Source organism: Caretta caretta, chromosome 2, assembly GCF_965140235.1.
Source record: "Caretta caretta isolate rCarCar2 chromosome 2, rCarCar1.hap1, whole genome shotgun sequence".
Lineage (NCBI taxonomy): Eukaryota > Metazoa > Chordata > Testudines > Cheloniidae > Caretta > Caretta caretta.
The window spans coordinates 255,018,394-255,033,808 of record NC_134207.1 but is presented as its reverse complement, the minus strand read 5'-3'; the positions used below and the strand labels follow the sequence as shown (position 1 = coordinate 255,033,808).

Here is a 15,415-nt window from a genome sequence, read left to right as displayed (position 1 = left end):
CATGCTGTCCTCTCCCTTTGCCCAGTCACACACTGCAAGCCTGGCACTCTGCATGCAGCTGGGCTGGGTCTGGTTAGTGCGTGAAAGGGAAGAGGTGGAGGGATCCAGTCCTCCCTCCCCAGCGCCAGCCCAGCACCAAACTGTACCTCCTTTTCTCGGGGGGAGGGGGGTGAAGTTATATCTTTTATTGGCTCAACTTCAGCTAGACAGGAAGAAGAGCTCAGTGTGGCTTGAAAGCTTGTCTCTCTCACCAACTGAAGTTGGCCCAACAAAAGATATTACCTCACCCACGCTGTCTCTCTAATATCCTGGGACCAACACAGCTACAGCAACCACACAGGGAACAGCCCCAGCAGGAACAGTGAACAGCTCTCTCCGCCCCCCACCTCGGGGTCTACCTGGTACAGGGGCCACACCTCTCCCCCCACTAGCTGCTATTCGCCTGTTCCAGGCACAGGCTCACACAATGCATGCACTGCCCCCGCCCCCAAAAGCGGTTTACCCTCTAACAAAATATACCACTTATAACTGCTAGACTTATTCTTCTCAGGTGCAGACCTTGCCAACCCAATTTGCAGCAGCCTCTCTCCAGCAAAGGGCAAAGCCCTCAGCCCCTCATGCAATCTGGTCAGAGGGGAGCCGTCCCTGAGGCGTGACACTGCCCGTCTTTGGGCAGGGTCGCAGGTGGGACCCTCCTCCTGCCCCCCCCCGCCCCCCCGCGTGAAGGCTGGCTGCACACGGACTCCGGCCTGTTCGAAATCGGCTCCGTAGGGCGCGCCCACCGGCCCCACTCCGTTGGGGCTGCCGCTGCCAGGGGGCGGGAGCCTGCACGGCGGGCAGGCCGCCCCCCGGCCACCCGCGCGTGCCGTGCCGAACGCCCGAGCACGCGCTCAACGGCAGCCGCTTCCCCACGCGCCCCAGCTCTTGCTGCTGAATGCCAGAAGCGGGCAGGGGGCTCTTCTTCTCCATCCCCCGCCCCGCCCCCCCCCCCACACGCTGTTGCTAAGTGACAGAAGAAGCAGGCACCGCCGCACGCTGAACCCCCAGACCCTCTCCTGCTGCAAAAGGCCAGGAGGCGCGTGCACCTTTCTTTACCACGCCCCCCCCCCAACCTGTTGCTGCGAAATGGCATGAGATGTCCACGCTGCCCAGGAGAAACACCCCCCCCCCCAGCCCCATGACAGGAGGCGCGTGTGCTGCCCGCGCTGCAGCGTGCGGACCGCAGTGGCTTCAGCCCTGTCACCGCCACCAGGAGGAGGAGGAGGGACGGCGCAGAGGCACTGACCGGGATGTGCACTCGCAACATGCGTCTCCTCTGGCTGGAGCCTTTCCTGCTGCCGCTGCTGGAAGCATCTTTCTTCTTGGTGTCCATGGCAGTGCTTCCCATCCCGCTCAACAAGGCGTCACTCCAGAGGATGGCTCCCCAGCAAGGCTCCTCTTCCACCTCCCACCACTGTCCGCCACCAGCAGCCAATCTGGGCTTGTTTTCAAACCCTCAGGAACTGGGGAGAAAGAGGGTGGGGGAACCAAAGGGGAAGGGAGGAGTTTCTCCAGCTGCGGTTTTTTAAATGGGGGCTGGGAAAGTTGCTAGGGGCCCCCGTCTTTTCCAAGAGCAAAATCATGAGACATCCTTAAAATTGCGGTTCAGTTTATAACTCTTCCGCCCGTTCAAAAATATCCGGAGACTCTTGGTGGGTGAGAAAGTTTCCTTCCCTTTGCACAGCAAAGTGACGTGTCCCCCATTACACGTGCCCTGGGGAGAAAGAGGAAGGTGCAAAAGTTGAGCTCGACACCGTTTGCAAATAAATACAATCCCTGGAGTCCGGATCCTGCGACTAGGTCCGTCCCTCTCTGTCAAACAGGAGGCGGTGCAAGCGCTCCCTGAAATGCGACTTCTTCCTCCGTGCAGCCTCAGCTGCGCCAGAGCTACGAGAAACTCACGCAGGCCTGGAGAAGGCGGTGGTGCAAACAAACATTGCAATGTGGTTCCCCTTTCCTGCTGGAAGCCGGAATCCCAGGCAGGACTGATGATAATCAGGGACTTCAAGGAGGCAGCACCCGGCCTTGAGAAGGAGGAGTTGCAAATGCTGCTTGCAATCTGGCTCTGCTGAAAACAAGAGGCTGCGCTTAACAGGAAGTGCAGCGAATCATAACATACTTTCTCCCCGATCTGACACTGCTCCCCTTTACATGCGTCTGTCTCCCGGGCATCTCCAAAAGCACAATGCTCCAGTCCAGAACTCTTCCCTAATAATTCATGATCTGACGGCGACCTAGCGAGTGTTTGGGAGGGGGGCTGTGAAGGCTGTTGCTAGTTTGCAATTGCTGATGCACGAGGGACTGGCTGGATTTCACATAGAAAAAGAAAAAGAAACAGCGACGTTCTTCCCCGCCCCGCCCCCTAGGCGAACCCCACTCCCTGGGATTTCTCGGGGATTATGTTCTCCAGCGCCATCAACCCACAGCCTGCAAAAGGCACCCTGTACACACCCCCTTCCTCCTCATAAGTCTGGCCGACGGGCGGCTCTCACCACCCCCTGCTTCCAGGAGCCATCAACACAGTTGTTGCGCAATTTGTATCACTAACCACCACCTCATCGCTGCGATGACCACAGAGGGCCAGTAGGTGGCGATGACCACTGCCCGCAGCAACGCGCCTGCCAAACTCGGTGTAGCGGGTGCGCCCGGCCTCACAGCGCGGTGCTCCGGACACACCGGGGCTGACGGAGAGCGCCCCACAGTTACCTGCCTGGGGCTGACAGCGGGAACCCCACAGTTAGCCCCTTGGGGCTCCGGTCGCCAACTTTCTATTTGCAGACAAGCAAACACCTTTGCCCCGCCCCCTGCACCACCCTTTCTCTGAGGCCCCACCTCCCACTCCCTCCATCACCCCCTCCCTCTGTCGCTCGGTCTCCCCCACCCTTGCTCACGCGCTCATTTTCACTGGGCTGGGACAGGGGGTTGGAGGGCTCCAGCTGGGGGTGCAGGCTCTGGGGTGGGGCCAGAGATGAGGGGTTTGGGGTGCAGGACAGGGCTCCGGGCTGAGGAAGGGGGTTGAGGGGGCTACGGGGGGGCCCAGAAATGAGGGGTTAGGGCGTGGGAGGGGGATCCAGGCTGGGGCAGTGGGTTGAGATGCAGGGGGCGAGGGCTGCGGGTGTGGGCTCTGGGGTGGGGTTGGGGTTTGAGATGCAGGAGGGGGCTCCAGGCTAGGGCCAAGGGGTTCAGAGTGCAGGAGGGGGCTCAGGGCTGGGACACCAGAGGGGGTTCAGTGTGCTGGTTCTGGACAGTGCTTACCTCAGGCAGCTTGCAGGAAGCAGCAACATCTCTCTCCAACTCCTAGGCAGAGGTGCAACCATGTGGCTCTGTGCTCCACTTGCACCTGTAGGTGCCGCCCCCTCAGCTCCCATTGGCTGCTGTTCCTGGCCACTGGGAGTTGCTGAGCTGTTGCTGGGGGCAGGGGGAGCGCGCAGAGCCCTTTGGGCATCCCTCTGCCTAAGGGCCAGAGGGAGAGGGAGATGCTGTCAGTTTCCCAGGAGCTGCACAGAGCCAGGTAGGGAGCCTGCCTGCACCTCCAACCAGACTTTTAACGTCCCGGTCAGCAGTGCTGACCAGAGCCACCAGGGTCCCTTTTTGACTGGGCATTCCGGTCAAAAACCGGATTCCTGGCAATTCTATCCTTGGGGCTAACAGAGGGAGCCCACAATTAGCTGCCTGAGGCTTTCAGCAGGAACGCCGCCACCAGGAGCTGAAAGAGTGAGCCCCACCACCATTTCTACAGCAACAACTACCTTTCCCTCCTTCCTCTTTAGTATCATGTGCTGTCCTAATAACAAGCAGTTGTGCAGTGTTTATTCCGCTGGTGAGTTTGATATTTTTTCACATCATTGTGTGGTGAAAAATGGATCGTACTTATTGCCAAATGATGATAGTGTTCCAAAACGAAAGCCAGAAGCTGAAATGGCTAAAGTAGATACAAAGAAAAAAATCTGCAAAAACAAGAAAATATGATGAAACATACTTGGATTTTGGTTTCACTTCCATTGCAGTTAATGAAAAAATTAGGTTTCAATGTGTAGTGCGTGCAGTAACTTTAGCAAACAATAGCCTGAAGCTAACAAAATTAAGACGCCATTTGGAAACAAAACATAGCAATCTGGTAGGAAAGAACAGAGATTTTTTCCAAACGAAAGCTAGAAGAAATTAATAAACAAAAAAACACAATGAAAAATGTGGTATCCACCCCTGCAAGTGCTTTAAAAGCATCGTATCAAGTTGCGTACCACATTGCCAAGAATAAAAAGCCTTACACAACTGGGGAAAAACTGGTTCTCCCAGCTGCAATTGACATTTGCGGGACAATGCTTGGTGACAGTGCAGCAGAGAAGTTAAAAATGATCCTGGTGTCAGACAATACAGTCAGCCACCAAATCTCTGACATGTCAGAAAATATCAAGGCACAGCTGATCTCTCGCTTGCAGTCCAGTTTATTTGCAATCCGATTGGAAGAAACAACAGATATATCAAAAGAAGCTCATTTAATTGCTTACATTCAGTACTCACACAAAACATCAATATTGGAAGATGTTTTGTTCTGCAAGCCAATTAAGATGCGTGCAACTGGATCTGAACTGTTTAACATTTTGAATGACTTCCTAACTTCTCGTGAATTGAAGTAGGAAGCCTGTGTCTGAATCTGCTTGGATGGAGCCCCTTCTATGTCTGGAGGTAGGGCAGGCTTGAAAGCCAAAGTGTTTGAAATTGCTCCACATATATCATGGACATGGACTTGCATGCTATACCGCAAAGCTCTTGCAACTCAAAACATGGATCAGGAACTTACAGACGTTCTGCTATTAAAAGCATGAACTTTATCAAGATGCAGCCCACAAAGGCATGTCTCTTTGCAATGCTTTGTGCAGAAATGGGAGCGGAGCATGACGCTTTTGTTGTTTCACATGGAAGTCAGGTGGCTATTCAGGGAGAAAGTGTTGCAACGTGTTTATGAAGTGAGAAATGAAGTTCAACTTCTTCTATTGGATTTGAATTTCAGAAACGCTGAGTGATCCCTGCTGACTTTACTTTTGGCTCACTTTGCTGATATTTTTGACAAACTGAATTCTCTAAATGTCTCATTGCAAGGAGCAGAAAATACTATTTTTGACCTGCACAACAAGATATTGGCATTCAAGAGAAATCTAGATCTCTGGAAAACAAAGATCAAAACTGGTTTAAGCATTCCCTTCTCGTTGTTAACTGATGCTATCGAGGAAACAGAATCCGAACTATTGAGTGTTGTGGAGCCAATCAAGAATCATTTGACTTCTCTCAGAGCCAGTTTGAATAAATATTTTCCTGAAGGAAATGCACCCCAGAATGACTGGATTATCCAAACTTTTCTAGTTGAGGCAGTGACCCTGTCCCATCTCTGAAATGACATTTAGGAGAAGCTGATTGAACTTCAGAGTGATAGGACATTGGAAAATTCAACTGAAAAAAACAGTCTTGGGGAATTTTTGGTTGAAACTTGGCTTAGAATGTCCAGCTTTGTCAAAGTGTTTGATCAAAGCTCTTTTACAGTTTGGTTCATCTTATTTGTGGGAGATCGGATTCTCTGCGCTGGCTGTGCTAAAGACAAAGTACCATTCGAAACTGGAAGCAGAGGAGAACCTCAGAGTGTCGGTTTCAAAAATCTCCCCAGGAATTGATAAACTGTCAGCAGAGAAACTGGCACACGCTTCACATTAAATATCTGTGTATTTGAAATGTACAGGTGTAGGCAATTTAATTAAAGTTCTATTAAGTTCTGTCTTAGGTTTGTTAGTAAGCTATCAAGCATACTTTTCAGTGTGTCTATTTTTGTCTGGGTTGGGGCAACCAAAAATTGTAACTCATGGTGGGGGCTCAAATCAAAAAGTTTGAAAACCACTGGTGTAACTACTATAGATCGCGACAGACACTTTGATGCAAACTGCACTAGCAGCTAGCTTCCTTCTCTGTTGCTGGGGGGAAACATCTGCCAAATAGGAAAGGGCCTCAGTCCATTTTTTAAATCTATCATATTTTCCACTCTCTACCTCCAACAAGCTCCCATTCTCTAATGCATTTTCAATTATGTTAGAGGAACAGGCAAAATTTATTTATCTATATTACAAATAACTCCATTGAATATTAGAAACGTAAAGCCTTTTAAAAATCCATTTCACCTGTCACTATTTATGTTGTTTGTTTTTTACCTTTCTCTCAATGCCGACAAGGGAAATCAATGAAGTCAGTTCCACCTTTGTTTACAGTCAGGTTCTCAGGGCTGTGAAGTTTGGGTTGCAAACACTGCATGAGAACCTTTATTTGCTTGAAAACCCAAACTGTTTCAATTATACTGCTCAGAAAAATTCATCCCAAATCTCTCTGCTGGCTTTGTTTTTACAAATCTACATCTTGGGTCAAAATTTGAGTTGTGTGGTGGATCACTATTCTCTCCCACAGACAACCTTTGTTCTATGTCATAGCTTTCAGAAGTTGGCATGTATTCTGTAGTAATAAAGCCTGCCCCTGCTACCAGAGGATCTGAACCTGCAAACACTTACACACAAGCTTAACTTTACACAGGTGAGGAGTCCCATTGAGTTCAAAGATATGCATGTGTGTATTTGCAGAAACTGGGTCAGAGTTCCCTCTATCACAATTTAGATAACATCAGGGCAAGCTACAAGGCAATGATTTGCTACCAATACTTCAAAAACAGGGGCTCCCAAAAAAATCTCCTTAGCTTGTGAAAAAACTAGGCGCGTGGGTGGTTGCTGGAAGGACATTATTTGCTTCCTTCCTTATGGAAAGGTCTCAGAATTTAATAGGGATTAAACCAATACAGGGAAGACATTAAATAGGTTTCTATAGGAATTGCTATAAAAACTTATAGCCAAGAATAAAAAACTAGAATGTTTTCTGTAGACGGTTTTAACCATTGTAGCCCATAGAGCTAGCTTTTCTCATTTATTTTATTTAGCGATAATGCAAGTAACCTACAAGACTGTATCCTGTAAGACATTCGGTTAAGCAGTTAGAATGAGGCTTGAGGCCTATGAACTTTGGCCACCACACCTAAGCTTTGGGGAACTGTGAATAGAGTGTTTAAGGGGGAAGTTTATACATAACAACACCAGGCAACCACAGGAATATGAACTAACACAAGCTTTTGGATATTTTAGGATAGGAACATCTGCAGATGTCTCACCACAAAAGTGCCATAGCAACAAAGTGACATAAGTTGAGATCATTAATATACTAACCTATAGGAGAAGGGCACACCAACATTAGTAGGTGAAGAAATACAAAGAAGGAAGAGGGGAGAAACCGCTACTGAATATGCATTAGGCAGAGAGGCGTCAGAGTTTGGGTAACCAAAAGTCTCATCTCTGCTAGTGCCAGGAGTTAATGACAATGTTGAACAGGACTTGTCCTCTTCTCCACTGAGCTCAAAATAGCGGTCATCATTGCGTCATCTAGCTCAAGTGCTCCCAATAGAGTTCAGGTATAGTATAAATTTCTAACGTAGACAAGCCTTAGAGAAGGATTGTTTGCAAACCACCTTCAGAAGCAAACCTAGTAACATGGCCAGCAGATTCACTGGTCCCTCTTTTTCTACTATAACCCACCTCCTGGTCTAACTATCTGTGTAATACCCATATTATTGCTTTGTAAAGCAAAGCACGCTCTCTATCCAGAAAATAAGATGTCTGTCTATCTGAGTGTGCATCTAAAAGCCTTTTTCCTACTGAACTGATCTTGATGTACCATCCCCCTGTCAAAAGCTCATGATTTATATTCGGGGCTTTGGATTTTCAAGGTGTTCAGCAAGGGGATTTGTGTTCACTCCTTCATTTCAGGTCCAATCCAACATTCTCCATACACTCAGAACTCCCATTCATTTCAACAAGAGTCTTGGTTCCACAAAAAATACAGGATCAGGCCCCTGATTTTCTTCTTAAGATGGAAGCGAAGAGAATTTGATTTTCTCATATTATTACAAGCTGAGAAAAACTCTTAAAACCAGCAGAGGCGGCTAAAAGGTACAACAATAAAAATATCCTGAGACTCTGTATAGTCTGGACACAGAAATGCAGAAATATGACTTGACATGCAAAACAACCACAAGTGGCAAATGAATTTTGGATTATACCCCATCATATGACTGGACCATGGTTAGCTATCCTTTAAATATAGGTTGAGTCAATTTTTCCATTATAAACACCTACAATGCATTCCCTGGTTTAGAAAATAACCATAAAAGTTTGCTTTAAGCTTTGGTTGTACTGGTTTTTGGACATCTAATGCCATAAGCAAAATAATGTCTAACTAGCAAGCGCTATGCTGAAATTTCACACACACTGAGTGCAGTAATAAGTTGCTTTCTGAAGACTTTCATTTTTAAAGTGAAAGTTGTGTCCAAAAAAGCAAGAAACAAAACCAATATAAAAACATAGAGAGTTTCTGGTGCTTTTTAGATCCGTCTATATCAACAAACAAAATACACAAAAAAGCATTGGTTGTTAAAGTTTAAAGCTCACAGGTAATAATATGGCCAGGTGCTATTTGGTGCACACATTTTCATGTATGTTTTTATTTGTTTTAATGAGAAATGAACTTTTCTGACAAAGTGCCCCTAACCCCCCTTTTACACATATATGCTTCTCACTGTGAACATTTCATATTGATTTTTATCACATGGACTTTGTGAGCACGTGCAGCAGTTGAGTTAATATGACAGCTCATTACAGCCCCATTTATAATGTCTAAATTTTACTTTGTAAAAAGAGTGCCTATGTATAGATCTTACCAACTATTACAGTTGGTCAGGTAAACACCATGCCTTTTAATTAGTATGTATAAGAAGTTCTTATTTAGGGCTAGCGGAGGTCTCAAACATTTTGATCAAGAAGAGTCCTTCAAGAAGTCCCAGAAACATTTTTTAAAGTTTATTCTCACCTCTCTGCTCAATAATTGCTTAGATCCGATTAGTATTAATAGGAATTAGGGGCACAAACCCCCATACCCAAGGATATAATATGCTCCATATAGCTAATTTGCTCTTTATTATCCTGTTATCACACTTTCTATTTCTCTCACTGATTCTGGTTCTCTTCCATCTGTCCAATTTTGTTCCCTTTCCCTCTCTCTCTCCTCCACCCCTTCCCCCACCCCACTTTTCATCCCTCCTTTTCTTCTCATTTCTCTATTCCCCTGCTCCCTTTCCCAAGTTTGCATCTAGGCTGCTTGGATTTCGTTCAGCACATTTACAAGATTAAAATCAACCAAACTGTACAGGAATCATTAATTTTGTCAGCAATACAATGTAAGTAACATGATGAAATGTCAGTATACAATGCTACTTCCGCACAAACCATCTTCATGGAGTAAAAAGTGCCCAAAGACAGTATGCACCAGGACACCTATCTGCCTAAAATTTATATTTGGACCTGGTACATACAGTAACTCATTAGACCTCCCAGGATTTTTCCAATTACATAGACTATAGTCCACCTAAAACAGACTATGGGGGAGTCTTTGTGGCAGATAAATGGAATCTCACAGTTTGTGGCAAATATAGAGTTAAAACTCTTTCCCGTACTCACTTGTATAGGCTGCAGGGAGATACAACTATCTGAGGCTGTGCCTGCAAGCAAGCCAGTACCAAGACCTAATTGGTCAGCAGGAGCAACATGAGACACAAGGTTAATGAGCAATAAGCTTCTAGTTCCCTGTGGGAGAATCAACAGGAGCAAGGAAGAAATTCAGCAAATCTGAAGGCTTGAGAAGAGGGATTGTGTTCAGCTGTTAACATTCCCACTTTGAGCTGTCAGAGGCCTTTTCTTTGTGTAACTGGTTATTGAAATAAACTGCTGCTGCTGCAATTCAGCTAAAACTCATCCGCACAAGATGCTATTTTATAGCTGCCACTGCTCTAGCTGATTCATTTCAGACTAAAACTCTTACTCATGCTGGTTTTGCTAGCCTGTTGGGTCACACTTGTGTCATTGCACTGAATCAGCCCATTGGGTCAGCAAAAGCACTATCACATGGGGGGGGGGGGACACTGGAAGCAGAGAAAGTACTAGTGAGCCAGCTTCACAGTAATTTTGCCTGGTAGGGGAACTCCTCAAACCTTAATGGTCTGAGAATTTCTCCCAAAATACCCACTGGAGGCAGATTTTTTCTGAAGAGTTTCTCTCGGTTGTAAGTCTCAACAGGATGTTCTGTTTAAACAGTCACAATCTGGTCCTATGACTAGATCAGTAGCACTTTCTCCAGGCAGTGCTAGCAGCCTCCACTTGAAATGGAATAGTCTCACATGAGCATCCTTATTAGAATCTGGCACCTATACATCATAGTGACAGGTGCCTTTTAAATATATTTATCCAGGTTCTCATATGGGTGCCCGTCACCACAGTATTTAAGAGACATCTTCAGGCTACAATGAGAAGAATTAATTCCTTCCAATATCACCTTCTAAATCACGGGAGGGCAAACTACAGCCCATGGGCTGGATACAGCCCCTCAGGGCTCTCAATCTGGCCTGTGGGATTGCCAGCACCGTGGCGCAGCAGAGCTAAGGCAGGCTCCCTGCCTACCCTGGCCCCACGCTGCTCCAGGAAGTGGCCAGCACCACATCCCTGCGCTAACCTTGCCTGCAGGCACCACCCCCCGCAGCTCCCATTGGCCGGGAATGGGGAACCGTGGCCAATGGGAGCTTCGGGGGTGGTACCCGCAGGTGAGGGCAGTGTGCGGTGGAGCTGCCTGTCCCACCCCACCACCAGGAGCTACTGCCAGACATGCTGGCCAGTTCCGGGAGTGGCACGGGGCCAGGGCATGCAGGGAGCCTGCCTTAGCCCCGCTGCATGCCACTGCCATCCCGGAGCTGCTTGAAGTAAGAGGCGCTGGGCTGGAGCCCACACCTCAACCCCCTGCCCTGAGCCCCCTAATCCCCTGCCTTGAGCCCCTTGCAGCACCTCTCCTGCATCCCAACCCCCTGCCCTGAGCCCCCTCCTGCACACCGCACCCCATTCCACAACCCGCACTCCCTCCTGCACCCTAACCCCCTGTCCCAGCCCTACATTCATGGCCCTGCATACAATTTCCCCACTCAGATGTAGCCCTTGGGCCAAAATGTTTGCCCACCCCTGTTCTAAATAGAAAGTACCTAAATTCCCAAGAAAATCCTTTTTTCTTCCCAAGAAAATCATTTTTCCTGCCACAAAAGCTCATATAAGGACCCAGAAGCTGATTCTTCAGGGTTCCCACAACTCCTTTGGCTTTAGCCCGAAAGCCTTTTCACTGAATCAGAACCACTTCCCAGATAAATAATATACAAGTTTTGTTTTTAAAGGGACACTGTCAAGTTAGAGAACATATTTTTAGAAGTAAATAGCTCCTGAAGCAGCACTGTTTTCAAGGTATGAGCACTTCAGTGACTATGGAAATCATAAATCCCTTTAACATGAATGGGGGATGTTCAGCTTCAAGACTTGTGTTGGTGCTAAAAAGGAAAAATCACAGAAGAGATGACCAAGACCTAGTAAGCCACCTAGACTGCTCCTTACTAATGCAAGAATGTTCCCTATGCTGTATTTTTTAGTGCTTCTCATTCAGTTTCTGGCTGCAAGCCAGACACAGTAATAGTGCTGTGATTTACATATGCAGGCCTACAAATTACCTAAGAAATTTTATTTAAAAAAAAAAACCACAGCAACATAAGTGGAAAGATCTACTAATTTTGTCACCCTAGAGGATTACAAATAGGTTTCGGTAAGAATTCCTTTTTCATGTTGTTTTCCAGCAGCATACATAACATAGTGCATAAACTAAAAGAGCATTGAAAGGAGATGAAGGCTCAGCCCAAGCCAGCCATGTGTGGGGACAAGCCAAATAATGTTTTCTGCAGTAAAAATGTGCAATTACTTCCAGGTTCACCAGTCAAGTTGTGAACTGGGAAGAATTCAGAGGGTTAAAAATTTCAATGTTATGGCCTTGTGCATGTGATAAATCAGGGTTTATGAAAATCTCAGAAGTTAGTAGTTTGGCACAGTGCATGTGTCAGGCATCAGGCAGCACATTAGGTGGTAAAGATCCTTTCCTCCAGAAGGAACCACGTGAAGCTGCCCAAAACATCAGTGTGTTTTACAAATACTGTAATATGGTGCTGAGATGAAAGCATATTAGTTCCAAAAATGAGCCACAGGAGCTCTATTTAGAAGACTCTGCATTGATCTCAAAGGGTATTACATGTCTGTGCAATCAGGGTCAAAGTCCACTGCAACAGAGGACGGGTGCAAAGCCCCTCATGCTACTTTGTCCCTTGTTGGTGGGTTTGTGCAATCCCTGTGTGCTGCAGATAAATGGCTTCCAAATCTGCCCTGTGTGGGATCAGAACAGAAGATCAGCTTGGGGCTCGCTTGTGTTTATACAGATCTAGTGAGCCCTCACACAATGGGTTCGGAAGGTCTGAAGCCGCTGGGATGCCTGCACAGTAATCCTGCACTCTGGGCCTTCATTGAGGAGGGGAATCTCCCCAAACTCCCTGCACTCAGTGGACACAGAGCCTGCATAAGCTCAATGCAAATGAAACAAATTTTCCAGAGTGTTTTCAATCTTTACAAGAAAACATGCATTCTTCTTCTCTCCTCCTGTTTCCCATAATATTTCTATTTAGCCCCAGCCCAGAATGACAGATACAATATTAATGCATTTTGGATTACACAGGAGTATACCTGTACCCATGCAGAAAGATACTAAATTTTGTAATCAGTTAGCAAATTATTCTGCAGAATGGACAGCTATTGATATTTGCAATTTAAATCTGGTGATTGTAGTTTAACGTAGCAACCGTTGAATTCCACAATAACTTTGTATTTATGGTGCAACATCAAGCATGGATTTACTAAAATTACTTTTTCCATCCTCAGCCTGATATTCTGAAGCCTCAAGAACAGTTTTGGATTTTGATTCTCTCCTAAAAAGTGTGGGACAATGACTAGATCATCAGGAAAAGGAGGGCTTATGATTGAGTAATTCCCCACTAGGAAGACCTTTTGAAGCTGCCACAAGTACTCCTTTTCTTTTTGCCTTGAAACAGGGTTTTGCATGCAAGATATATCATTTTCATTGATAGCAAAATTAGTCACAATCAAAATTATAACTTCCCACCTTCATTTATAGCAACTCTTCCACCTCTAAATATTTATTAGAAGACCAGTTTCTAGAGATGGTCCCAGAACAAAAGGGTCTGAACTCCCCAGGATCAAAACACTCCTCTCATCAGATGCTCAGCTCATGTAAATCAGTGTAGCTCCATTTAAGTCCTGATTGTGTCTATTCACCATAATGGGATTGTCAATCTAGCAGAGAAAGATATAGCACATTCCAATGGCTGGAAGTTGAAGCTAGACTAATTCAGAGTAGAAATAAGGCGTAAATTTTTAATGGTGAGAGTAATTGGAACAATTTACCAACAGTCATTGTAGATTCTCCATCACTCACAATTTTAAAATCAAGATTGGATATTTGTTTAAAAGAAGTCTTGTATCATTTTTGGGGGGGAGGTTCTCTGACCTGTGTTATACAGGAGGTCAGACTGGATTATCACAATGGTGCCTTCTGATTTAGAATATATGAAAAAAATTCATGCAAATTAATAGAACTTTATTCACCAAATAGTGAATATCTGATTAGCAAACCTGTGAAACGGAGGAATAAAGATAAAATCAGAAAAAGAGACTTCTGGAAGCAGACAGGGAAAAGTCAAGGCTATGGAAACAGAAAACAATGGCAGAGAGAATCACAAATGGATCCTGCTCTGGGATAGCCAAATGAGTGTTTAGCCCTGTGATCTTTCCAGGTCACAAGACATAAACTAACATCAGTCAGGAGAGGCAGCCAGGAGAGCACCCTAAAAGTGTGGGGGCCACAGGTCCCCAAACCTTGGCCCCACACCCATGCCACACTGCCCCTGAGGCTCTGCCCCTTCTCCCCAAGACCCCACCCCCACACCACCCCTTCCCCCAGGCCCACAACATTTTGGCACCTGAAGCAGGGAGCTCAAATGATGCCCCCATGCCCCCTCGCTTGGGCCAAAACTTTGAAAGGTCTCAATTCTGCCTTCTTCCTGTTCTACTTCTCTCATGGTAGTGTTCTGCTACCTACCCCAATAAAGGAGAACTAACAACTTAAAATGGCTTGTTCAAAACTTTTAACACTTAACTTTCAAATGCCTGAACAGCAAGTGTAACTTTTCTTCTCTGTGTAGTAAACACTGACATTTTTATCTGTCTGAATAATCAAAGTGGTGCTTTCCATGCTTTCTTGGTTGAAAAGATTTGAACTGCTTCCTGCTGAAGGTCCACAGTCTGGACCAGCTCATGCTCTATTGAGATGGTTGCAAGGCCAAGCAGCCTCTCCTGTGTCATCGTGGAGTGTAGATGTGTTTTTATTAACTTCGGTTTGGAGAAGCTGCATTCTCCCCTGGCAACTGTTACAGGAAGTGTTAGAAGTATGCCGCAGAGCAACAAAAGCATTTGGAAAGAGGGTGGTCATCTTATTTGTGCACATATGTTCCAGAACAGCCTTTGGAGTTGATCCTGTTGAAATGCATCTTGAAAGGGCTTTCAGTTCATCACCTAAATCACTTGCATCGATATTGCGCATATCATCATGTGTCACTGTCTCTAGTACCCTGCACTGCTGGTATAGGTTTTCTTCAGGTATAGTGAGGAGTTTTGGAATATCATACAACATCCCAAATATACTGCTGTGTTTCTTGACCTGCATGAAACGTTCAGGTGACTGGATTGCACAATCTAGCACCTGGTTAAAGAAATCAATTTTGAATTGTTGTTTTGGGTCTCTTATGGATTATCCCGTGCCTCGTAATCAAAATGTCGTCTTCTTCGGTGACTCTTGTATTCTTGAATGGGTGGGAAAATAGCTTCAGTGTGAAGTTCCTCTGCCAACTTCTGTGCACTCTTCAGAACGTTTTGAAATCCCTCATCTGACTGGTAAGACTGTAGGTATGACTTTGCTTTGTCTAGTTGTTCCATTGCTCTAGATATATCAAGGTCAACACCTTGGAGTCTCTTGATTACAACATTTATTTCAAACAGTATGTCATGCCACAAGACTAAGTCACACAGAAATTTGAAGTTATGTATGTTTCTGGTGATTCCATTTCCCTCTGCCACTGTTCTCCCACGAACAGTTCCTGTCATAGCATTATCCTCCATAATGGCAACTATGGCATCATCTGTCTTCCCAGTTTGGTGTTTGATAGGCTTTATCACCTCCACTCAACTTTCCCATCGTGTGGCACTCAGTGGTCTCAGTGTCAGAGAGGATGTTCCCAGATGTTGCTTGAAAATTTGCCATCGAT

The 15,415-nt window shown here is 46.0% G+C and overlaps 1 protein-coding gene across 3 annotated transcripts in view; it reads right to left on the bottom strand.

Moving 5' to 3' along the window:
- PRKAG2 (protein kinase AMP-activated non-catalytic subunit gamma 2) overlaps positions 1-2,257 on the bottom strand; it is a 386,915-nt gene extending 384,658 nt beyond the window's left edge. For 2 of the 3 annotated variants that reach the window (XR_007354878.2, XR_007354879.2), the window contains exon 1: positions 1,286-2,257. Coding sequence is in view for 1 of the 3 variants with exons in the window: in XM_048837547.2 (XP_048693504.1) it covers positions 1,286-1,387 (102 nt within the window). In the remaining 2 variants the exon portion in view is untranslated. The remainder of the gene's footprint in view (positions 1-1,285) is intronic. The other variant, XM_048837547.2, reaches the window with a different exon arrangement.
- Between the last annotated feature and the right edge of the window lie 13,158 nt (positions 2,258-15,415).